This window comes from Telopea speciosissima, chromosome 3 (assembly GCF_018873765.1).
Source record: "Telopea speciosissima isolate NSW1024214 ecotype Mountain lineage chromosome 3, Tspe_v1, whole genome shotgun sequence".
NCBI lineage: Eukaryota > Viridiplantae > Streptophyta > Magnoliopsida > Proteales > Proteaceae > Telopea > Telopea speciosissima.
In genome coordinates, this window is record NC_057918.1 from 52,174,313 (window position 1) to 52,201,570 (window position 27,258).

The 27,258-nt window shown below is 40.5% G+C and overlaps 1 protein-coding gene across 1 annotated transcript in view; it reads left to right on the forward strand.

Moving 5' to 3' along the window:
* The window catches only part of LOC122654108 (ER membrane protein complex subunit 10), a 52,309-nt gene that overhangs the window by 5,668 nt on the left and 19,383 nt on the right, over positions 1-27,258 (forward strand). Inside the window, exons 4-5 of the mRNA XM_043848087.1 lie at positions 13,586-13,633; positions 22,061-22,132. Of these exons, the coding sequence (XP_043704022.1) occupies positions 13,586-13,633; positions 22,061-22,132 (120 nt within the window). The remainder of the gene's footprint in view (positions 1-13,585; positions 13,634-22,060; positions 22,133-27,258) is intronic.

A 27,258-nucleotide genomic window follows, 5' to 3' on the forward strand; every position in this document is an offset into this window, starting at 1 on the left:
AGCCAAGCTTCATTGACTAAAACTCTATCCAGCTTGCAATTGATACGGTGGCTGCCAGTTCTTTTATTGCTCCAAGTAAGAGGAAAGCCGCGAAGATCATTGACCCCAATGTCATCAATGCAAGCATTAAAATTGTCCATTGCCTCCAAATCAAGGTGGTTAACCCCTTGTTTTTCAGAGCTGAACCAGATGACATTAAAGTCACCTCCAAGACCCCAAGGAAGATCTCCAATGCTACCAGCAATGACCTGCAAATCATCCCAGAGAAGGGACCTTTGGATGGGGCAGTTGAGAGCATAGATGGCCGAGAGAAGGAAGAAAGAGTGGCCAAGAGGATCAGAGAAGCTAAGGTGGATGAATTGCGAGGAAGAGGAAAGGAGGGAGATGGTGATTTTTCTAGGATCCCAGATAACCCAGATACGGCCATTCGGATGGGAGGAATAATTGGAAAGGAGAGACCAACCTGGAGCGATGGAAGAGAGAATTTTAGCAGAGCTTTGCTCCTTGATGTGAGTTTCAAGGAGACAGCAGAAGAATGGGCGAGAGGAACGAATCCTGGCACAAACAGAGGCTTGCATCGAGGCAGAGTTGAGGCCCCGGGTATTCCAAATAAGGCCTTGGATCATTGAGGAAGAGGGAGGAGGGGCAGAGGGGACTCCAAGTGTCGAGCCATAACAGATCGAGATCTGGTAGCACTGCGGTGCCTTTGCTTGTAGGAGCAATGGCGAGAAGACAAGCCAGAAGGGCAGTTTAGCTGAGTAGCAGGGGTATCGGGTGAAGGAGAAGAAGAATTTGGGTTAGGGGGCAAGGATGGGTTGGGTAAAATACCCGACCCGCTTACAGAATGGGTTAAGAGATGGGGTAATGTTCTGGCTGGCCCAAGAACCGAAGAGGCTAGGAAAATATGGGCCGAGACTGAAGGGGCTACATTTGAAAGACCCTCAGCAGCAGTGGGTCCCAGAGAAGACGAAGGAAAGAACCTTGACGTGGCATTTATCTCTAAAAGGCCTTGGATGGACGAGGCCCGAGATAACAACGCAGAAGCAGAGGGAGGCAGATGGAGACTTCCCAAGGGGAGCAGCGAAGGCAGAGCTTCAGTCGCGATGGAAGAGTCAGCGAGAGAGCTAGAAAAGGGGATGTCTGTTGCTGGGGTTTCTGACATCCTGGATCTGCTGCGAGGTAGAACATCAAAAGAGATCTTTTTGGGACAATCGAGGGTCTCAGGGTCGTCATCGTCAGCCAAAAGGCTGAATCTGTTCTGAGTTAGAGCAGCCTGCTGGGAAGCCCTGATAGGCTCAATTCTTCCATTCGCCTGCGTCGCCGGAGCTTTCAGAGTGTTCCGGTGGTTGGATCTGTATCTTCTTCTACCCCGGGACCTTTGACAGTGGTGGAGAGAGCTTTGATGAGGAGGAAGCAACTCGCCGGCAGTCATTGTTGTTGTTGTGCTTCTTCATGGACAAAAAGTTATTTAGGGTTTTGGGGCTGCAAAACTCCAGCCAATATGTTGGTACTTATCAAAATAACAAGTCTGATCTCTTTGTACAGATGGATTTTTCTACATGCTAAGGTGGATTCCCTAGAAACTTTAAGGTCGATTCCTTAAGTTTCGGAAATGGATTTCTAGATTCCTTTGAAGGTCGACCCTTCAAAACCTTTGTGGATTCCTAGGTGAGTTCTCTTCTTCCCCTCCCCCTCCTTCGTCTTCTATTTTCTACTTTCAGTGTTTATTAAAGCAGGCTCTTAAATATCCATACCAGCCCTTATTTCACTATTTCTCTACACTAAGCTCTCATCAAAACTTTGGTATTCAGGAGACCAAAGTAATAGAAATGGAGTGGGGATAATAGTGGATTATAACCTAAAGAAAGATATAGTGGAGGTCAAAAGATTGGGTGATAGGATTATATCCATCAAGCTAGTGTTGGAGAAAGGTGTTGTCAATATCGTTAGTGCCTACGCATCCCAGATAGGATTTGATGAAAGTAGTAAGCGCTAATTTTTGGACAACTTGGATGAGTTAGTGTAGGATTTTGGCCAAGATGAAACGATTATTATTGGAGGTGACCTAAACGGCCATGTTGGGAGCGATTGTAGAGGCTTCGGAGTTGGAGAAGGGAATGAGGAGGGGACCTCAATCGTAGACTTTGCGGTAGCTTATGATCTATCTGTTGTGAACACTTTCTTTGAAAAAAGAGAGGAACACTTAGTTACCTACAAAAGTAGGATTTATACCAGTTGTTAAGAATTAGGGGTAGTTTAGTCATAGTTATTGTGGGTTTTGGGGTTCTATGTTATTTTCTTTCTTTTCTGTCTTTATTTGTTAAGTTGTAATTGGTAAGGGCTTAGGGGTAATTTCATGATAAACCCCTAACCAACTTACCTTAATTCTGCCCTTGATTATTAATAGAACCCAGGTCCTGCGATAGAACATACAAGCTCTATCGCAGGCTGCCTTCATCTCTCTCTCGGCAGTGTGCCTCTTCTCTTCTTCTTCTCCACTCTTCTACTGATTAGATAGTGTCTGATTTGTAACATGGTATCAGAGATTTACTAATCAGTAGATGGGTTCTCTCTAATCTCCTTCTGCTGATTCCTCTTTTGATTTTTCAGTTTTCTGGTGTGCAGCCACCTGCTGCTGCTTATTTTTTTTTTGGGTTAATGGATTGAATAATCCTTATACAAGAATGGAGTACTCTTTGTGATAGTTATTGGTGTTGTGCAGACCTTCTCTTGAAGTTTCGATTGGAGGATGGGAAGGTTTCTATTTTCTGCTACTTCTATATTCAATTTTTCAGAATTCAAAAGAATGGAATTTCTTCGAAAATTTGGTATGTCCTATTTCTGAGTATTTGAAGACTTTTTGTATATGCATAAAGGGAGACTCGACCTGTTTTTCACTCTGGTTTGGTGGCCTGATCGATTGCCTTTGATCTTTCTACATATTGTGATAGTTGTACCTGCGGCTGCTCTGTTTTCTGAGCCTTTTTGAGCCCTACAGTTGACTTCATAGTTTCTGCCGCCAATGCTCTGTTTTGGGTTATTTGGTTGGTTCTTCTGGTTCCAAGCTTGAATATTGGCTCTTTTTTTTTTTTTTTCCCCCTCTGCTGCCTATCACTCTGGAATCCTGCTACAGTTGATGATTTGTGTGTGATTGCTGCTCTATTGTTGGCTGTTCCCTTGTGGTGTTTTTTTTACCGGTTTTATTTTTCCCTATTGGTGCTATGGGAGAGAACAAAAATAATCCAGTGGTTATATCTCAAACTGACACTGTGAATGTTACTATTACCTCTATCAAGTTGAAAGGGAGTTCGAATTATTTGTTATGGGCTCAAGCTGTGAAGATTTGTATTATGGCCAAGAAGAAACTCAAGTATCTTACTCCAATCCACCTGCCTCTGATTCAAAAGATTATGAGGATTGGATGCAAGACTGCCATTATTTTGATTTAGTTATGGAACAGCATGGAACCAGAGATTGCTGCAAATGTGATGTTTCACACCATTGCTAAGGGTGTGGGGATGATTTGAAGGATACCTATTCACAGGACAAAAACATGAATTGAGCCTATGATTTATATGAGAAACTCTTTCAGCTCCGGCAGTTCAACAAACCTTTCCAAGACTACTAGAGCACCTTTAAAGGCCTTGTTGAGGAATTAAATGTTTTTCAGCCTCTCACCACCGATATTGACAAATTAAAAGCACAGCGGAATGAATTTTTTGTGTCTAAATTTCTGGCTGGGCTAGATTCTGATTTGAAGTCTGTCAAGGGATATATTCTTGCTGGAGAAATTGTCCCTACTCTTGCTGACACGTTCTCTCGCCTACATCGTATAACTTCTCTTGGGAAATCTGACTCTTCTCCTAAGGAGAATTCTGCCTTTGTGGCTGGTTGTGGTCGTGGACGTAGCTCCGGGGGAGGACGTGGTGGTAGTGGTGGCGGTGGTTGTGGAACTGGTGGTCAGTCAGGTGATATACCTTTTTGAAAGTGTACTCATTGTGGGAAAACTGGACACACTGTTGATTGTTGTTGGGACAAGCATGTTAAGCCAGATTGGGCAACTCAGTCTGCCAATCATGCAGCATTTGAAGGGGGTAGTGATGGTGCTGCCCATAGTGATTCTCCATAGGTTTCCCTACCAGGTAGTGGTTCTACTACTCCATCTTGGATTATTGACTGCGGGGCTTCTGCTCATATGACTGGTGAGTCATCTTTATTTACCATTTATTCACCTAGACATTCATCATCTCCTGTTATCCTTGCAACTGGTTCTTCTACCCCTATTTCTAGGCATGGTATTGTCTCTCCCACTTCCTCCATGAGTCTCTCCTCTATGTTACATGTTCCTTAGTTACCATTGAATCTTCTTTCTGTTAGTCAAATAACTAAAACTTTACTTTGTTTTTTGACTTTCCTACTTCTTGTGTTTTTCAGGATCTTCATACGAGGAAGAAGATTGGTGGAGGGTGTGAAAAAGATGGAGTCTACTACTACCTTGACGATGGTGCTCCTGCCTCGTCTGCCGTTGCTACTTCTGTTGGTGGAGTGACTCCGTTCCAGTTGCACTGTCGTTTAGGTCATTTGTCTTTAGTTAGGTTAAAGTTGTTATTTCCTTCTTTCAAGATTGTGTCTCGGTTAGAGTGTGAAGCCTGCGAGTTGGGAAAACATCACCGTGCTTCTTTCCCTTCTCGTACTATGGCTCGCAGTTCGTCCTTATTTTCTTTAGTCCATTCGGGCATTTGGGGTCCTTGTCGTGTTAAGAATTGGAGTGGTTTCATGTATTTTGTCACCTTTGTGGACGACCATTCTCATCTCACATGGTTATACCTCTTGAAGGATCGTTCTGAGTTTTTCTCTATATTCCAAAATTTTTATAATGAAATAAAAACTCATTTTGGTTTGTCTATTAAAATTTTTCGTTCTGATATTGCTTTGGACTATGTTCAACGTGATATTTCTGATTTTTGTGTTTCTCATGGCATGATTCATCAAACTAGCTGTTCCTATGCTCCACAGCAAAATGGGATGGCGGAACATAAGAATAGACATTTACTTGAGGTTGCCCGCACTGTTATGTTCTATATGCATGTTCCAAAGCAATTTTGGTGTGAAGGGGTACTTATTGCCTACTACCTAATTAATCGAATGCCTTCTTCTGTTCTTGCCGACAAGTCCCCTTTTTCCATTGTTTTTCCTGGTCAGCCCAGTTTTCATTTACCTCCTCGTGTGTTTGGGTATATTTGTTTTGTTCACAATCTACATGCTCATTCTGATAAACTCTCTCCCCGGTCCACTAAGTGTGTTTTTCTTGGATATTCTTGTACCCAGAAAGGGTACAAGTGTTATGACCCTGTCTCCCATAGGTATTTTGTGAGTGCTGATGTCGCCTTCTTTGAAGACCATTCTTATTTTTCTTCCTCCTCTGTCTCTGAGGATGAGTAGCGTGTTGATGCTCCTTCTCCTGTCCCTGCTCTTATCCCATTCCCCTACACCACCAATACAGGTTTATCAGTGGCGTGACAAGACAGTACCCCAGGAAGAGGTTCCAACGGCTCCACCTGTTTTACTACATTTGCCTGCTTCTTCGTCTAGTGAAGCTCCACCTCCTTCAACTGATGACTTACCTATTTCCTTGCGTAAAGGTACTCGCTCTTGCAGTCAAAAGTCCACTGCTTTATATTCCATTGATAAGTATGTGTCCCTTTCTCACTGACCTTCTTCTATTCCTACTTTTGCCTTGTCCTTGTCTTCCAACCCTATTCCCAAAAATCATATTGAGGCTCTTCGTTTTCCTGATTGGAAGAAGGCTATGGATTTGGAAATGGATGCTCTGGAGTTTGGTTGATCTACCTCCTGGAAAGGAACTTGTTAAGTGTTGCTGGGTTTACACCATCAAATACCTTCCGAATGGTTCTGTTGAGCGGCTTAAAGCTCATCTGGTTGCCAAGGGGTATACACAGACTTATGGTGTGGACTACTTTGAGACCTTCTCTTCTGTTGCTCGGCTGAATTCTGTTCGCCTTCTTCTTTCTATTGCAGTTAATTTTGATTGGCCCTTGTTTCAGTTGGATATTAAAAACGCCTTCTTGTATGGTGATCTTCATGAGGAGGTGTATATGGAGTAACCTCTTGGGTATTTTGCTCAGGGGGAGAATAGTACTCGAGACCTCAAACAATCACCCAGAGCATGGTTTGAGAAGTTCAGTGCCACAGTTGTATCGTGCGGGTTTTCACAGTGTTACTTTGATCATTCTGTGTTTGTTCGTCGTGGTGGTGGCAAGTTGGTTATTCTGATTGTGTACATTGATGATATTATTGTTTCTGGTGATGATGTGTCAGACATTGCTGAAGTAAAGGCTTACTTACAACAGAACTTTCAGACTAAGGATTTAGGTGATCTTCACTACTTTCTTGGCATTGAGGTTGTGAGAAGCAAAAATGTTATCAGTCTTTCCCTGAGGAAGTATGTTTTAGATCTTTTATTTGATACTGACATGCTTGTGTCCAAGCCAGTGGATATTCCCATGGATCCTCATCAGAAGTTTGGTGTAGATGATGGAGATCCTCTCAAGGATGTGCACCAGTACAGGAGTTCAGTTAGGAAGTTGATTTACCTCACTATCATGAGACCGGACATCTCGTTTATTGTTGGTGTTCTGAGCCAGTTTATGCTAACTCCTTAGAAAGCTCACTGGGATGCTGTCATTCGCATTCTTCTTTATTTGAAGGGTGCTCCCGGTAAAGGGTTGATTTATCATCCCAATCTGCGTATGGATCTAGTTGCTTATTCTGATGTAGACTGGGCTAGATCGGCAACTGATCTTCGCTCCACTGTAGGTTATTGTACGTTTGTTGGGGCTAATCTTGTCTCGTGGCGTAGTAAGAAACAGACTATTATTGCGCAGTCCACTGCAGAGGCGGAGTACTGGGCTATGACCCACACTGCAGCTGAGTTGATGTGCGCAGGTCTCTCCTTCTTGAGATGGGATTTCCTATGCCTACGTCGATGAAGATGTATTGTGATAACTAGGCAGTTATATATATTGCTAGTAATCCTATTTACCATGAGCGGACTAATCATATTGTGGTGGACTGTCACTTTGTTCGGGATGCCGTCTTGAAAAAGCTAGTTGGGACCCCATTTGTTTTGCCTTCAAATCAGCTAGCTGATGTCTTCACCAAGTCGTTGTTTCCCCCTAATTTCGCACATGTTGTAACAAGCTGAGCATGGGAGATCTATATGCTCCAGCTTGAGAGGGAGTTTTGAGAGGGGTAGTTTAGTCATAGTTATTTTGGGTTTTGGGGTTCTATGTTATTTACTTTCTTTTCTATCTGTATTTGTTAAATTGTAATTGGTAAGGGCTTAGGGATAATTTCATAATAAACCCCTAACCAACTTACCTTAATTCTGCCCTTTATTATTAATAGAACCCAGGTCCTGCGATAGAACATACAAACTCTATCGCAGGCTGCCTTCATCTCTCTCTTGGCAGTGTGCCTCTTCTCCTCTTCTCTCTTCTTATTCTTCTCTTCTTCTTCTCCACTCTTGTTCTGATTAGTTACTGTCTGATTTGTAGCACCAGTCAAATAGATTTCTTCCTGAGTAGAAGGCTAGACAGAATGTTGTGCAAGGATTGTAAGGTTATTCCTGGGGAGAGTCTAGCCACCCAATATAGATTGGTGGTCTTGGATATGTGTCTCAGTACACAGAAGCATATAAGGAGGGAACCTATGTACCCTAGGATAAGATGGTGGAGACCAAAAGGGGAGTCCCTAAGCACATTTACTGAAAATGTGGCCAAACAAGGAAAGTGGGACTTTGAGGGAGACACCAATGTGATGTGGAACAAGATGATGATTTGTATTAAGGGGGTTGCCAAAGAAGTGCTAGGGGAAGTAAAGGGTAGGCGTTAGGCCCCTAGGGAGACTTAGTGGTGGGATGAGGAGGTTCAAGCAACAGACTAATGAAACAGAAGATAAACAAAAGTGTTATGAGGCCAGAAAAGAGGCTAAGAAGATGGTGGGGTTGGTTGGACAAGGAAATATGAGGTGCTCTATATTAAGCTAAACACAAAGGAAGGGGAAAAAACTATTTATAAAATAGCTAAAATGAGAGAAAGGAAGAGTAGAGATTTCAACCATGGAAGAAGAACTCGCGAGATCTCGGTTTTTGAAGTGGTCGAGACGAGATGATATGCGAGTTAAAAAAAACTACACCATCTCGGGCGAAATCTCGGTTGAGTCGAGATCTCGACCTAACCCAAATTTCAACCCTTTTTGCCTTTAAAAACTTCCAGAACTCGACAGAACTCAAGAGTTCTCTATCGAGTTTCAGATTTCAACTCTTTTTCCCCCCTGTGAGCTGCTGCTGCCTCATTTTGCACCTGGATTTCAACATACAACCTTTTGGAGACTACATTCAGCTACAAAACTAAAGGATTTGCATCATATTTGTGATTCTTCATACAAAATTGAAGTATCTATACTTTTGCAAGTTTCGGAAGCATGAGTATAGATACTACTAGTGAGCGTCAGTCGTGGCATTCATCTTATCCTCATCATGACTATGCTTATGGCCAGGAGAGCACCGGTTCCGAATATAGTGGCTATGGTCAGTTTGGACACTCTGCACTTGAGTTCGACAATCAATGTACTGGGTCAGGTTTTGTGGACATATTCCCAGTCCCAAACCAGCCACACCCATACATTCCTCAGTATGACAGTAGCAGTGGATCTCACGCCTCATGGTAACCGACTCTTCTATACTCTAAGATAAGGGACTTGGAATATGTTGATGACAACACTTATATGAGTTCTGTGGCAAACTATGTGCAATACTATAGCAACAATATGACATGGGAAGAATATATGGACCGACTCATTCTGAATGAGTGAATGCATCACATTTTATGGGATGATAGATCATAGATGTAATATGGTAAACAGATTGATGTATTGTACATTTTAACATTTCTAATGCTTATTTAAGTTATTTTACATTAATTGAATGCTTTGATTGCTTTCTATTACTAAATTATGTGTAAAGTAGGGTATTTTAGTATGTCGACGCCTACCAACCTATGGTCCGAAGTGAAACTCCTATTTGGACTTTGTTTTTGCAAAATCTGATGGTGTCATTGTGTTTAAATGGCCTAAAATAGGTTGAGTACCAAGTTTCAGACCCAAACTAGGTCTAAAACCCACAGGAACCAGCCTTTGAGTTGGGAAAAAAAATTGCCCCAACTCGTTGAGATCTCGACCCAACTCGGAAATTTGGCAGGTCAAAACTTGGTACTCGAGACGAGTTCTTCTTCCTTGATTTCGACCAGGCGAGATGTATAAAAGGGAGGATGGAAGAGTGTTGGTAAGGGATGAGGACATTGTAAGGAGATGGGATGAGTATATTTGTGAACTCCTAAATAGAAATATTTCAAATATGTCCAAACCGGCTAACAACATTACCCATCAAGACACCACACATTATAGATATGTACGAAAGATTGGTGTGGCGGAAGTTAAAGAAGCCTTAAGAAAGATGAAAGTAGGCAAGACACCAGGCCTGGATGAGATCCCAATAGAAGTGTGGAAGGCCCTAGGAGCGTAGTGCAACAATTCGTTAAAACTCGATCGAGATTTCGAGAATCTTAAGTATCTCGGTTTGATCGAAACGAAACACCACTTCGAAATGAAAAAATACAAAACTTGGTCGAGATTTCGGTCATTTCACTAAATTTTGGTACTTTATTTTGGTAAGAAGTTACAAACCCAAGTTATAAAATATCAAAAACTCGTGAGTCTCGGTCAAAATTTCGACTGAGAGCTCCAAGGCTTGCTTTTTTTCATTTTCTTCATCCATTTCTTCCTCCACTTCACTTCTCTTTGGTGATTTTTGAACAGGCCTTCGAATCTTCGTTGCATCTAGGGATGTAGTGGATCGTCTTTTGTGAATGACATCTTCTCCTACCCAAGCCACCAGCCGTACCCATACATGCTCCCAGAGCCGTCATATCACAGTGAATCAGTGGGTAGTCGTGGTTCTTCATACTTTGGTGATCCATATTCTAGGATAGGTTAACTTAAGCATATTGATGATGCTATTTACATGGTAACTATGGATGACTACACTCGTTTCTTCTCCCAGACTATGACGTGGCATTCATATATCCTACAGTCGGAGAACAATGCACGCGGTTCCATCGGACTATGAGTAGGGTCGATCCTGGACGGCGGAGTAATTATTATTAGTAGACATTTGAGTCACTTGATGGTTACTTGACTTGTATTGGGAATTTGGGATATTGATGTTATTGACTTATTGTACTTGATATTATGACTTATGAGTCATTGAATTTATGTTTCCAAGTGAATTTACTTGTTTAAATTGTTTATTAGTTATTATGTCCTCTAGTACTTAAAGTCTTAAACAATGTGGATGTGTAATGTATGTGTAATTAACTAATATATACATTAGGATTCGACCGTATACTGCCCATCAATGGTGTAAATTCAAAACACCAGTTTGGGTGACTATTTTTGAACATTTACATGTGTTTATATAGCCTAAAATAGGGTTTTCATGAAGTTTCAAGCCTTAACTTGGCCTAAAACCCACCGAAATGACCTACTGAAACCTTGTAGAAAAAAATACAATGTTTTGACTAAAATATCCAAAATTTCGGTCAGACCGAAATACCGAAACGAAACGAGATTTTAAACATTGCCTATGAGTATGTGAGGTTTATGGGTTAACCAAGTTATTTAACAATATTATGATCTCAATGAAAATGCTAGATGAGTGGAGGAGAAGCATTGTAGTTCTGGTGTACAAAAATAAGGGGGATGTCCAGAGCTGCAATAACTATAGAAGCATAAAACTATTGAGTCATACTATGAAACTTGGGGAGCAGGTTATTGAAGCCCGTATGAGAAGAGAGACTCATATCTTGAAGAATCAATTTGGTTTTATGCCAGGTAGATCCACGGCTGAAGCTATCTACCTAATGAGGAGGCTCATGGAAAGATGTAGAGCTAGCAAGAAGGATCCCCATGTGGTTTTTATTGATATGGATAAAGCAGCTTATGACAGAGTCCCTAGAGATTTAATCCAACATGTTCTTGCGAAGTGAGGGGTGTCCAGTAAGTATATAGAGGTAATTAAAGATATGTATGAGGGTGTGGTGACTAGTGTGAGATCTGTGGAAGGCTAGGGCAAGGAATTCCCAATAACGGTTGGGTTGCATCAAGGATCAGCCCTAAGCCCTTATTTGTTTGCGCTTATCATGGATGAATTAACCTAGAACATCCAAGATGAGGTACCGTGGTGTATGCTCTTCGTCGATGATATCATTTTGGTGGATGAGACAAAAGCAAGGATGAACACTAAGTTAGAGTTGTGGAGATCGACCTTGGAAACAAGAGGCTTTAAAATTAGTAGATCAAAGATGGAGTATTTGATGTATAACTTTAGTCACACTATGATGGGTGATGATATGATGAAAATTGAGGAGAGAGAGATACTGCCAAGTGACTATTTCAGATTTCTGGGGTCTATTATACATAAAGAAGGTGTCATAGATGAGAATGTTTCACAAAGAATTAAAGTAGGATGGATGAAGTGAAGAGGTGCGACTAGAGTACTATGTGACCGACGCATTCCTTTAAAGCTTAAAGGTCTACAAGACTGTTGTCCGACCCGCCATGATGTATGGGCTGGAATGTTAGGCAGTCAAGATCTGCCATATAGCGAAGATATGTGTTGCAGAGACGAGGATGTTAAGATGGATGTGCGGCAAAACTCGGAAGGATAAAGTGAGGAATGAACGTATTAGAGCTGATGTAGGAGTTGCCCCGATCAGCGACAAGCTCCGAGAATGTCGTTTGAGGTGGTTTGGCCATGTGTAACGGAGGCCTGGGGATGCCCCAGTAAGGAGAAGTGATCTGATGCTGGTTGAAGGAGCTAAAAGAGCTAGGGGCAGGCCTAAAATGACCTTAGGTGAGGTTGTGAAGAATGACATGCTTAGTTTGGGTCTTGTGCCAAGTATGACCTCAGATAGAGCCTTTTGGAGGGCAAGGATCCATGTTAGTGACAACATGTAGCTGAGTTTTTCCTGTTTTCCTGGGCTATCCTCCTTCTTCTTACTTTCATTTTTCATTTTCCATTACTTACTTTTCTATCCGATTTCTTCTTATTTTATTCTTCATTCCTCTTACTTTGTTTTTGAAAGGATCCATGTAGCCGTCCCCATTTAGTTGGGGATAAGGCTGAGTTGTTGTTGTTGTTGTAAGCTCTCATCGAAACTGGCATTCATCAGCATAGGAAGGTCAACCGAATGAAGCTCGTTCTTTTTTTTTTTGGCCATGCTGTGAAGTGAAATTGTATCATATGTTAGTTATAGAGGTTGGCGAACAACTACGATCTATAGATTCCCCATCTATATCCAATCTCAACGTGAATAGAAGTGAGTTTCTTTCAGCTTGGCTTGTAGTTGTATTATTTTAGCACTAAGTAGTTGTCGGCCTTCTTACACTCACGCACCCCCTAGAATGCCACCTTGGCCTGGGGCGAAGCCAAGCTGATACATTTGATAGACGAAGGAAACTCTCAAAACTAGTTCTATATTCACCTTAAACCTTATTTCATCTTGCTGTTTATTCTTCCAGTAGCCAAACAGAAAGCTTCTTTCTCTTCTACCATCAAACGTAAGGCTAGTTGAGATTTAAACGCATTCCTTGAAGACAACCTCCCTGTAGAACCTCTAGGTCGTTCATCATAGGTTCTAAAAAGTAATGGAATAATGTCAGATATGAAAGACTTAGGCTGTATAGAGGAGCTAAAAGGTATATACAGATGTTCGCTTATCTCCTGTCTGAGGTGGTTATGGTAATTGGTGTGAAGTGTTGTGTTTGGTGGTTAAAATTTAACATGGCAATTTTCCGATTCAGATCTCAACCTTGTAGATTGAGTTTTTTTATGTCAAGACTTTCTCAGTTTCTAGTCGGTCAGTGTTCCACCCCTTTTCTGTTCCTATTCTAACTGTTGCTATTTATGTAATGTAAAGATCTATTACTTTCCCATTTAGCTCCCAAAGGGAATGGCTCTATGATGTGGCAATCCTACATGGAGTTTATTCTACAAGAAATATAGCAGGGGTTGGTTTTACACGTGAAAAAGAAGATTATTTCATTGGCTTCTCCTTTTTCTTCCACCCCCAAAAACTCCCCACCCCCAACCTATCTCCTATGAGATATGCAATTTTCAACATTTCAATCCTCTGTAATGGGGTTAGCTGTAGTTGAAATATTATACATAGGAGGCATATAGATACTGGAGTAAGCAAACAGTAATATTAGCTGTAGCTGAGATCTTTTGCAAGAAAAGCTGTTGAGAGTGAAAGCAAACAGTAATATGATTAAGCTTTATTTATGAGAAAGTTATAAGGGAAGCTTCAGCTAAATTGAAGTGTGGCATGTGAATATGACATTGATTTCTTTACAACTAATAACTTGAAGTCCTATTCTCTTGTTATATAGATTGTCATGTTACTGAGCTTATTTTGCATTAACACTATCTTCTGTTTTGTTTCAGAGGTGTCTACCAAGAGAGACGCTGGATGAGCATTTTGTCATTCACATGGTAATATCCTACTCAATGATAATAGTCCTGTTTGTTGAAAATATGATTCTTTTAAAATTCCTAATAGTTCCTTAAATTGTAGAAACTTTTTGGTTTTTCTTGGGTTTGCAAAAACTGCATAAATGTCTTCTAATTAGAGAGCGTTGACATTAGAAGTTTTTTTGTGGTAATCCCTTAATTGTCCTTGGTTTAAAGGTGCTGCATGCCCATGATATGGACCGATGCCCTCCATATGAAAGAATTGGCCCATAAGTTAGGCCCACCCTGAAGAACCTGATGTCCATAAAATGGGTTTTACACTAGTCAAGGCCCACAATCCAAGCATGCTGACTATAGCCCAGCCAGTGGACCTAAAATTGGTTGCTTATTGGCTACAAATGAATGTTCTATATAGGTGGACCTCGCCACTACGGGGGGGTGGTTATATGAGAAGAGCCTGAATGTCACTCTTCTCAAATTTAGACTTTTATGACCTCTTCAAACTCTTGTCAAAACTAGACAACTCTTGAGGAATTTACATTTTAGTAGGACTCTTATCATCTCACTACAAGCATCCCCACACATGTATGAGAGAGGATTACACCTTTCCGGACCTCTCTTCATGGAGGATTTTCTCTTTTCAATAAGTCAGTGTGAAGATAGAGATCTACTCTACTACATCTGAAGTTGAGAAAAAGCATCTTTTGACTGTCATCTTAGTCATCAACTTTGGCATCATTAATTAGAAGGTGTTCTATCATAGAGCTTGTAAAGCTAGACTGTACTTCCCATTTTGGACATCAACACGAAATTTGTAGTTTGTGGTTTGAATTTTGTGTTTATTCTAAAGTTTCTGTCAACCGACTTTTGGCAGGCTATATGCTATTGGTTTTTATGACATCAATGTTTCAAGTATAGCTAAGATGGAGTCTGAAAGATGGTTGTTGCAGGATCAACATTCATTGAGTTCGAAGCTCACTTTACGGATGCCAAATTCTACATAAAAATGTGACAGCTTTTGAAGTTTTGTCTGTGTTTTCTGACCATGTCTCTCCTTCTAGAAATTGAAAGGCTCAGAGAGAAAGTTGATGGGAAGTCTAGAAGAAGTAAACCCCTTGTCGAAGCACTAGTTCACACTTTGAAGTTCCTTTGTGTCCTTCTCTTTCGATGGGGAAGGACCAGCCTTGTTTGAACCAAGGATCAATATCTTGGTTTCGAGGTCGGTTTGGACATGGCCAAAACCGAGATATTACAGGTTTAAAAAGTAATAAACACCTTATGTCTAAGTATACCCCTTTGTTACTAATCGGGCATTAAGGTGTTCAATGGAGCCACCTGGATTGTACTTGATGGTATACACCCAATGACATCGCACTAGATCTTAAAAAAAAAGGGCGTACCCAGTGGGGAGGGTCATAATGTACGCAGCCTCACCCCTGCTTTCGTAGAGAGACTGTTTCCAGACTCGAACCTGTGATCACTTGGTCACAATGGAGCAACCTTACCGTTGCACCAAGGTCCATACTAGATCTTTACCTGGAGCCTGGAGGCAAATCCTCTAGAGTACATGTTTGTCGAGATAATAAAGCTTCCATTTCCGTTTCCATAGCCACTTTCCACCCAGGATGAGATAAAACTTCATGATGATTTTTTGGAATAGAATTAGTAGACAACGAAAAAAAGCAAGATTATAGAATGGAGATGGAAGATGAAATATGGACACATAATTTTCTATTGGATATGCAGTCATGAATTTTTGAGTGCAAAAATGAATACCTTTCCAAAGAGCAACTGGTAAGTCAGTAGAAACCTCAGTACCAGGATCAGACTGTATGTCGGGTTGAGTAGGGATAGATGTCGACATGGAAGGCATTGTCTTCTTACGCCGCTGATTTATCTGTGGTGGAGGAAGTGATGTAGTAACAAGAGAATCCTTAATTGGCACAAGAACAGGAATAGGAGGAGCACAACTAGTATCAATAATAGATGTATGTATAGATGCAGAAGGAGAATAATATGATGTATTCTCAAAAAAGGTCACATCAACATTGATAAATTGTTGCTGAGAAGTAGGATCATAACACTTGTAGCCTTTCTAAGTTCTAGAGTAACCAAGAAATATGCACTTAACCGCTCGGGGAGACAATTTATCAACGTGAAGGGTTGCAAGATATGAACAAAACATACACAACCAAAGTTACGCGGCCGGATGGTAAATTAAAGAATTTAATATTAGGTGTGGTTGGGTGAAATCCCAACACCAACCTTACTAATTATTTAGGCACATTTATGCAACGATGATCCTATTTTGGTGAAAGAAAATTTGGACTTATACCTTACTTTACCTTTAATACCTTTGTCATTGCATTTGAGCGCCAACCTCTTGCTCTTTAATGAATGACCCAAGTTTTTGTTCTTTAATTCTTTTCCTTTTGATGTCCTTGGAACTTGAGAATTCACCCTAGCAAATAAACACCTTGAAACAGTTTTTGGTACCATTTGAGAGTGCATCCATGGTACATTTGAGAGTGGATCCATGGTACTGCATCATTTCCATTATGTGACAGGGTGGAAAGCATATGTCAAAGAGCAAGGTGTTGTACAGTCAAAGCATGTAGGAAGATAGGAGCAGCATCTTGGGGTTTCAGCCAGGTGGCTTGCCTATAAAATACTAGGGTTTGTTACGGAATTGAGACATCTTGGTTTCGAGGTCGGTTTGGACATGGCCAAAACCGAGATATTACAGGTTTAAAAAGTAATAAACACCTTATGTCTGAGTATACCCCTTTGTTACTAATCGGGCATTAAGGTGTTCAATGGAGCCATCTGGATTGTACTTGATGGTATACACCCAATGACATCGCACTAGATCTTAAAAAAAAAGGGCGTACCCAGTGGGGAGGGTCATAATGTACGCAGACTTACCCCTGCTTTCGTAGAGAGACTGTTTCCAGACTTGAACCTGTGACCACTTGGTCACAATGGTGCAACCTTACCGTTGCACCAAGGTCCATACTAGATCTTTACCTGGAGCCTGGAGGCAAATCCTCTAGAGTACATGTTTGTCGAGATAATAAAGCTTCCATTTCCGTTTCCATAGCCACTTTCCACCCAGGATGAGATAAAACTTCATGATGATTTTTTGGAATAGAGTTAGTAGACAACGAAAAAAAGCAAGATTATAGAATGGAGATGGAAGATGAAATATGGACACACATAATTTTCTATTGGATATGCAGTCATGAATTTTTGAGTGCAAAAATGAATACCTTTCCAAAGAGCAACTGGTAAGTCAGTAGAAACCTCAGTACCAGGATCAGACTGTATGTCGGGTTGAGTAGGGATAGATGTCGAAATGGAAGGCATTGTCTTCTTACGCCACTGATTTATCTGTGGTGGAGGAAGTGATGTAGTAACAAGAGAATCCTTAATTGGCACAAGAACAGGAATAGGAGGAGCACAACTAGTATCAATAATAGATGTATGTATAGATGCCGAAGGAGAATAGTATATGTATTCTCAGAAAAGGTCACATCAACATTGATAAATTGTTGCTGAAAAGTAGGATCATAACACTTGTAGCCTTTCTAAGTTCTAGAGTAACCAAGAAATATGCACTTAACCGCTCGGGGAGACAATTTATCAACGTGAGGGGTTGCAAGATATGAACAAAACATACACAACCAAAGTTACGCTGCCGGATGGTAAATTAAAGAATTTAATATTAGGTGTGGTTGGGTGAAATCCCAACACCAACCTTACTAATTATTTAGGCACATTTATGCAACGATGATCCTATTTTGGTGAAAGAAAATTTGGACTTATACCTTACTTTACCTTTAATACCTTTGTCATTGCATTTGAGCGCCAACCTCTTGCTCTTTAATGAATGACCCAAGTTTTTGTTCTTTAATTCTTTTCCTTTTGATGTCCTTGGAACTTGAGAATTCACCCTAGCAAATAAACACCTTGAAACAGTTTTTGGTACCATTTGAGAGTGGATCCATGGTACTGCATCATTTCCATTATGTGACAGGGTGGAAAGCATATGTCTCAAAGAGCAAGGTGTTCTACAGTCAAAGCATGTAGGAAGATAGGAGCAGCATCTTGGGGTTTCAGCCAGGTGGCTTGCCTATAAAATACTAGGGTTTGTTACGGAATTGAGATAGACTGGGAGTTTGAGGATCAGACCTGCACCTCATCCAGAACTCGATCTACGGTAGAATCCCAACCGTCCATAGGCACAACACTTGAGGCAAGGGCTGTGATTGGCAGAAGAAGCTCCTCTACTTGCTTCCATTGGGACATCATTCCACAACCTGGGGTCAGAAGTGAGGAGTTGTTGGTTAACAAATTCTTCCTCATGTATTGGTGCTGGTACACAGGGACAGGCAGTGAGCCACTAAAGGGGTAACCACAAAGATGTTGGGCCCTAATTCAAACCCACCCATAGTCACTGTGCTTGGGGATGATAGGTAACAACGAGCCCAGCATGAGCCGAGGTTGTGTGCAATGTGATGCAGGACAAACCCTAGAACCTAAGGTATCCCGCAATAGGACAGGACCACAGGTTATAACATCCTAATATGGACTTGAAACTTGCCACTTGCTGCCACATATGGAAGGCCAAGCTCATTGATTGAAGCTTGACCATCCAAGAACCATTGCAAACATAACCTTTCACTATGAAACTAAAGAGTAAAGTTTAGATATAACAATTATAATAAGCATTTTCACCTTTAAGCTATAAGAAGGAATCACCAAAAAGTTGCATAAATATTCATTATCTCAACAAGTTTGTGGAAGGCACTTGCCTTTTAGTTCTTCTTTCTTTTCATTCCAAGTAGTGGGTACTGTACCTCAAATGTGTAACCTTGTTTCTTGATTATTCCACCACTTCTTTGCTGGCCCGATAAGGTTTTGCATTCGCTAACATCCTTTTCCTTGGTTTTGTCAACTCATACCACTCCAAATAGTCATCTTGAGCATTCAACCCATCATAGAAAATTTTTGGATCAAAGTTTCCTCTGTATTCTTACAGCTCCAGTGGATCTGAGAATCATCAAAATGTCTATAATGCCCACTGTTGCTAACTTCGAAATATGACCTCATATAATCCTCAAAGATAGGTTGAGGTGCGTGAAATCTCTGTGGCCCTCTACCCATAAATCTTTGAGTGTTGTTGGCTGTAGAAGGAGTTTGCTGCCCCCTCGTACCCCTAGATATACAATGCTACCTTGCGTAGGGATATGGTTACACATCCGTTGCTCTATAGCAGTCAGCCTGTTAGAAAGTTGCTTTCTATGAACATTTGTTGCATCATCTCCAATATTTGATTTAAAGGATCATGGGTCTAGTTCAGGGTCTTTGCACTGCCCTCTGCCATAGCTCTTATACCAAATTGGTGGAATCAAGGTATCCCTAAGAAGGTTTCAGATTCCAACCCACATGCAGAATTGAAGGACCTAAAATCAGCAAGCTAACAACACTATTAACTCCCAATCTAGAACTCTGATTAACTCCAAAATCATTTCACATATAAGCTACTAGTATTAATTCAATGCTCCAAAACAGTATAACGATCCAATGGTTAGATTTCAACTTACTGCCAAAGATTGAAATAGAAACTAGTTTCCAAATTTAGTAGCAAAACCACATCTCATCTTCCACATGGTAAAATGACATGAAAACAGTAGCATAGTCACCAATCCATACACGGCCATCAACGATGCAACATATATCAGCCAAAACCAGTGTCAAATATCTCAGAAGTCAGAACAGAGCTCAGAATTAGAAACCAAGGTACAAATTAACAATCACCAGTAAACCCTAATCCAATGAACAGAATTGTGTAAAGTTCCAGACGGATGCCGAGAAGAATGGGCAGTAAACAACTCCAAAAATTTCCCTCAATCCAATGGCTGGATTCTCCAGTTCAACAGCAGCTCATAGAAAGTATATGACAAAATTTGTAATCACCAAGAACTCCTTAATCCACATAACAGTTCAGGTTCTAAGTCAGGTTGAAGGAAGCATCTGTCCACCTCTTGGAACTCCCAAAGTAACACAATAATCTAATGGTTAGATGGTTGATTACCTGCTATTTAAGTTGCAGCCTGAAAACTTCCCAAACAGGGAACTGCAGGTTGGATAAGTCTTCAAACTTAGCTGCTGTGGATGGATCAATGAAGTACTTGAGCAAATAAACAGCAGCAACAGGAAGGTATATTGAAGGCTTGGTAACTCTCTGTTGGGGCTTTATTTAAGAATTATCAGAATAGAAACTAAGAAGAAAGGATCGAAGAGAAAGGGAAGGAACAAGGGGGGGGGATATCAGTCATATGACTAAGGCGTCTCACCTCGGCCTTGGTCAGTTTCTAACTAATCAATTGTCTATCACCATGACTGTCTCACATAGGGGTGTCAATTTCCAGCTCGAACCCTTATCAGTCTGGTTCTGGTTTGGGGGTTTTATGAAACCACTAGAAACTGAACTGGACCGGCTGAAATCGATTAAAAAAAAAAAGTGACGAAAAGCGAAAAAGTCAATAACCATATTTTCAGCATTTTTTAATGCATATATATATATATATATGACAAACCAAAATGGTAGCGCGCTTGATAATGGCACAATAAGAGCCCATTAAGTCAAACCGATCCAAACCAAACAGCAACTGATCGAAACTGACTTTTAAACCAAATTTTCAGTATCTTTTAATGTATGTATATGAAAAACCAAAACAGTAGCGCCTGATAATGGCACAATAAGAGCCCATTAAGTTGAACCGATCCAAACCGCACCGAAACCGATCAAAACCGACTTTTGGCTTAAGGTTTGGTTTCAGTTTCGCCTATTACCAACCCGGAACTGGTTCAGCCTGACCAAAACTGGACTGAACCGACCAATTGACACACCCACTCACACAGCAACAAGCCTTTTTTTTTTTTTTTTTTTTTTTTCTTTCGATACTCAAATCATGGGGCTGTACAGCCTGCTTTTATTAATAACTTCCAAAATGCACCTCTTGCATGGTGATTGAATCCACTGCAAATTGCATTCCAATAAATTAAAAACTATCCTAATATGGTTCCACACTCTTAGCTACATAAAAATAGAAACTAGTTACAAAATAAAATCTGTCTTGTAGTTACCTAAAAAGTAGAAACGAAACTAGAAAATAGAAACGATTAAAAGACTCCCACCGAAATCACTTAATGGGGTCTCTTAATGGGCCGAAATCTTGCCCATTAGTTGGGCCTAAGACTCCAGCCACAAGAACTTTTATGCTGGCCTTGATAGTCCATTGCTGGCCCATATGGGGGCCAAGGATGGACTTGCCGGATGAGGTTCATGACTGGCTATTGCTGCTGGTTCTTCCTCCATCGACTTACATAACTTAGGCTTTTAACTGTATTGACAGGCAAACTTAGTGACATTCAGTGGTATTGCTTAAGTTTCCAAGATGAGACTTGAAGTTGTACACTCCTCATTGAGTGTCAGCCCTCAACAGGCTAGCCTTTCACTGTGATGAAGTGAGGCCAACCTTGGGCCAAATTTCAGCTGTCACACCTGTTTTGTGGTACACTTAATGAGTTTCAGCCTTCAATATCCATGGATGCTTGTAGTGGGAAATAAGGGACTAACTAAAATCAAAATCCCTGGGGTTGTGAAGTGTGGACAAGAGCTTGTATAGGTTACAAAATCTCCATTTTTGAATGGGAGAGTGCCTTTTATAGTCTTTTACATGTACTATCTCCTTAAGGTGTAGGGGTCCGCTTACCTTAAGTCGAAAGAGAAGCCCAATGGGCCATTGATAGCCCATACACAACCAATTTTGGGTCCATTAGTGGGCATTTGTGACCCTACTTCAATTGTCGGCATTTAACGGGGTGTTGTCCCGGTTTTACATTTATGGGTTGATGGCTTTGATGGATGTGGGGTTCATTTGGCAGGTGCGGGGTCTATTGCTTGGGCATGAAGCCCAGTTCATGCTAGGAACAGTTTATGGATTTTACCATGGACAAATTTTCTATGTTTATACTTTATAGTCTTTTATCTTCACACTCCATAGACGGCTATAGCATGATTTGTCATTAAGATTTTTGGTATCATAGCCAATGTTTAGGAACTCTTATGGAACCTTATATCTGAAATACAAATCTTATTCCTCTGATGTCTGAGTGAGCAAGGTAACTCTTTATGGTGCTTAACCTGTCAATTTAATCAGCAAGGCGAGTACCCTCCCATCTGCTCACTCATCCCCCTTCCAACCCCCCCCCCCCCGAAAAAAAGCAAGGTAACTTTTGTAAGCCTGGACTGGTTTCTATATGGTCAGTTTTATGATGAATGGGCACTTTATAGTTAAACCTGAACTAGTCGCTGTAAATAATTCTCTTACAATTTCCTCTTCTACTTTTAAATTCTTTTGTTCTTATTTTTTAAAACAGGAAGGAGTGAACATTTTGGCTGTTAATTATGGTTCTCCTGGGGCATGCCAGTATCCTCGGCCACTGAAACTTGTAAGTATGATGTACCTTTTCATTTGAGTCAACTTCTCTTTGTATATGCTTATCTGCATCTTCCTACCTTAGAGAATAAATGCATTGGAATATGGTTTCCATCTTTTGGTTATTTATTTATTTGTTCAGTTTTGGGTGCTTTTTTTTGTGTGGGGGGGGGGGGAGTTGGGGTGGTTGTGTGGTTTTTGCTCGGCTTTCCTTTGAATAGACTATAGAGGTCAGGGAAGAGTTGAAAATGGATTATGTATAATCTCATCCAGGTGCGTAATTGAGTATGGGATGCTGCTCTATGTTTGGGATGGCATTAAGCAGTCAGAATTTTATTTATTTATTTATTTTGGGTTGGGGTGTGGAGGGGTGGGGGTGAGGGTTAGGCTAAGCAAAGAGGAATTTATTAATAGAACCTTTAAAAGAAAAGAATATACACATATCTCAGCATGGCATCAAACTGTAAGGATCTGTACATAAGCAAGCTGGCTTATAGCAAAAGTCAATAATAAATAATTGAATATATCTCTATTCTGGCAAATCATGGTTGACTTTAACTATCTTTTACGGTTTTACCTCTTGGTGATCCTACTGTTGAACAATGGTGGTCACTTGGAGGGGGAGGGGGAGGGAGAGGGGGAGTGAATCAATGATTTAAAATCTTTTCCCTTTTGTTACTTAGCTGACTTAACAGTTCTGCTCTAGCACACACTGGACTATGTTGCTTTGTCACTTAGTCGTTTACCCTCAATATTCATTCACATTCAAACACAAACCATCCTGTAAGCATACAGCCACAGCTCCTAATCACTGGGTTACCAAGCCAGTGACCACCTCCTACAAGGTGGCACGATAATATATATACACGTACATCCACCTCAGAAAAGTAAATGCAGATAGAAGATAAACAACACACGGTCACCATAGAGCACACCCGCAACGCAAGATATTTACGTGGTTCGGCACATGCCTACTTCCATGAAGCAATGCCTCAAATGGCTTTGTAGATGCTCAATACACTACTCTTTTGGTCAACTACAACTGACAAGGAGCTTCTACCCCTGATTTACCCATTATCAACTAGGAGGGCACTGCAATGCCTTACTAGAGGTAGCTTCAACTACTAGGGAGCTTCAACCTCTGTGTCTGGCACCCTCTAACACCACAGTACGATAAACCAAGGTTCGAAAACTCGGGTCTCGGTGCCAACTCGGACCCTTGAAAAACCGAGTCGAGTCGAGATCTCGGCGAGATCTCGCCGAGTTGTTGCACTTTTTTTTTTCTCGACTCAAAGCCTCATCTCGGTGGGTTTTAGACCTAGTTTGGGTCTGAATCTTGGTATTCAGCCTATTTTAGGCCATTTAAACACAATGACACTATCAGATTTTGCAAAAACTAAGTCCAAATAGGAGTTTCAGTTAGTAGGAAAGCAGGACAGACACTTATGCTAGAAACCAGGTCAGACACAGGACAAACACACTTATTTATGCATAATATCATTTAAGTAAATGATATTGCATTTACTTAAGATATTATTCATAAATAAGCAAATACCCCCCTATTTGAATCCAATAAAAATAGTTAAAAAATCAAATTCCAAAAGAAAAAAAAGTCAACCCCCCAGTTCAAGAACAAAAACTGGATTTTCGGCAGTAGGTGCAATTTTCAAACTTTCTAACGCAACTAGATTTTGACAGCATTCGTGCACACCGAATTAAGTTTGACCGGTACATAACTCTTTCAATATAAATCAGATTTTAGCAATCTTGGACTTGTTGGAAAGCTTTGTTTTGAAAGCTTTCCAACAAGTCCAAGATTGCTAAAATCTGATTTATATTGAAAGAGTTATGTACGGTCAAACTTAATTCGTGTGCGTAATGTCACAAAATCTCTCGAATGGAATTAATTTTTGGACATCAAAACAAATGAATATTTTACCGCACTTTTGGTTTTTAGCAATGTTTGACCATAATAAGATTTATGGAATTTTTAGATTTAAGTAAATGAAATACAAATACAAAAGCATTTACTTAAATGATATTAGGCATAAATAAGTGTCTGTCTTGGTTCCTGGCATAGATAGGTGTCTGTATACCAAGAATTTTCAGCAAGATCTCGAGATCTGGCACTCATGTAAAGGACCTAGATGGGCATTTTCCTATGTCAAACCGAGAAACTCGGAGATCTCGGAGAGAAACTCGGAGATCTCGGAGAGATCTCGCCGAGAAAATGCACTTTTAGAATGCGTATGTGATCTCGACTCGATATTTTGAAAAACCGAGAAACTCGGCGAGATCTCGCAAGTTTTCGAACCTTGCGATAAACAATAATGGACTTATAAATGATTACCCTACAATGCAAGAACAAGCTACTCTAGGTATTCAACAATGCATCAACCTAGGTCTCAACATTAGGAGTACAAGAATACAAATGAAACAAGTTACAAAGTAACCCTTTCTCTGTTTCGATTCTTGGTACTCTAAGAAACTCTAAGTCACCCAACTACTGCTTTAATGGCCATTGGAATCTTCGACTAACTCTTTGATAGTAGGAACTTATATCTTCAAGTAGACATTTTCTTGTGAGACCCCCTTTTTCTCCCATTTTTGCGAAAACCCTCTTGGTTTACCCAAATGCTCAACTTCCTGTCTTTAGCTTTCAATGAAGCAATCTCAAGAATGGTAGGTATAGTGGATTTAAGCAAGAAACCCTAGATTCTCTCTCCTATCTCTTCTTCTTTTTTCTTCCCTCTTACTTCTATAGGACTTGTTCTTCTTTGCTGTTGGGAGTTCTAGTGTTTATGTAACGACCCAAACCCAGATACAGGTAAAGGTACAGCCCTCACGGGCGTTGATCAAACGATTGATAAAATCATATGGAATCATTCAAAACAAATCATGAAATTCAAATCTCAAACACAAAATGTTCAAACAATAATAGCCTTAAATCCCATAAAAACTCCTCCTGGTGGCAGTCTAAAGTTTGTCCAAACTAAAAATCTTAAAATTCCATTCCATCAAAGTCTACCTCTAAAACAGCACTCTATTACATCCATCTAATGAAATAAAATAGTGAGTAATGAAAATAAGTCTTTGAGTCACCCTCGAACTCTCCACCAAAAGCATACCCCCGTCTCAAACCTCCATGATGTAAAAAAGGGGTGAGCTAAACAGCCGAGTAAGACAGAATATAGTAAAAGTACAACATAGAACAACCATCAGACAAAATCAATAGTTAGAACAAATTTTTTAAGTTTTTCAAAATTAACGCTTTCAATAAAGCAATACTTTTTTTTTTAAAAACAAAATCATCTCATTTTTATCATTCTTTAGCCGGCACTGAGGGAAACAGGCTGCCACCACCCATAACACGAGAGAGGAACACGACCAATCTCCAATTAATATCATATCTCACCGACATCTCATATTTGTACAGTGGGTATGTTTCCGCGGCTCCACGGAATAAACAACCTCTCTGGTGTTGGTCCAGTACAGTCTATTTACCCCCCAAATCTCCTTCTATTTCACCTTTAAAAGTCATGCTCTCCAAATAAAACACACATGTGAAAAGAAAACATAGGCAAAATCTCCAAGTATTGATCAGCATCACAATATACATTATAGAAAAATATTCATCTCCAACTTTCAATTATCTCCTATAACATAAGGCGCACACATAAAACACAAGTGAAATCTCCAAGTAAAAATCAGCATCCCAATATACATTATACAAAAAAATATTCGTCTCCAAATTTCAATTATCGCCTATAACATATGGCACACACATAAACACAACTCAAATAAGCACATGTCAGCACATCTCAACGATACAGGCATATCACACATCACGTCACACAACCAAACCACACACCTATATTGTAACCATGCTATAATCAAGGTTTAATATTTCGCGATATCTCGGTATCTTGGGCCTATCGAGATATCCGAGATACTCGAAATATCGCGAAATATGACCGAAATATTGCATTTTTTCTGCAATATTTCGAGGGTCCATCTCGGGGGGTATTTGGCCATATCTAGGCCTGAAACTTCATGGACAACCTTATTTAAGCTTAATAAACACATTTAAACCATAAAATTGTAAAAATGTGAATTCAAATTGGTGTTTTGGGCTTGCACCCTTGATTGACATACGGTCGCCGACCCTAATGTATAAATAGTTAAATACACATAGATTAGGCGGTTAATATTTAATAATAGTATTTAACTTAATCACATATCAAGTTAAAGCCAATACATATTGATGAGTACCATGATTCTCATAAACTCCATAATATTCAATAACTCGCTTAAAGCCTTAAAGGCAATACACTAAGTGTCAAAGTTAGTAAGTCACAAGACTCGCAACTCGCAAGTCACAACTCACAAGTTCATAGATTAATGAAATCACAACTTAAGTTACAAATTACAAGTGCTAAACTGCTAATAGTAGTTGCTGTGCCTCCCTGGATCAATCCCACTCATGCCTCGCTGGAGTCGACGTCCATTGCTCTCTATTTGAAGGACATATGTGGACCACGGTATAGAATCGGAGAAGAAACGAGTGTAGTCATCCACAAGTGTCACGTAAATGGAATCATCAACGCATCGTAGGTAACCTATCCTAGGATATAAACTAGGGTTACCAATCGATCCGATCCGTGAAGAAGATGATCCACCGTGATATGATGTTGGCGCCGGCGCAGAAGAGGCGATGGCATTGGTTGTATGTATGGCTGGTGAGGTTGGTAGCTAGGTCCGCTAGGGTATGCAGAGATGTTATCTACAAAATATGATCCAGTATGTCCCTGGGACTGGGACTGGTAGTCATAGCCCCTACCCCACTAAACTGCCCATATGATGATGATCCATATCCATATCCACCGTAAGGTTTTGATGCACCATAATCCGATGCCAATGGAGTAGTATGTGCGTCAATAGATGGGGCACGCCAATGTCCAGTCGGTCCTCCCTCCCTATCACCCATACTCAAACCACCAACAGAGCTAGATAGGTTATCAATGTCCATGTGATCAGGTTGCAACTGTGTTTGTCGACCCCTACGCTTCCTGTTGTATGTATGTAGGGGGCCTCTTGAGGGTGGGGGTGCGGGGGCACATGCTCCGTGGTCCGTATCTT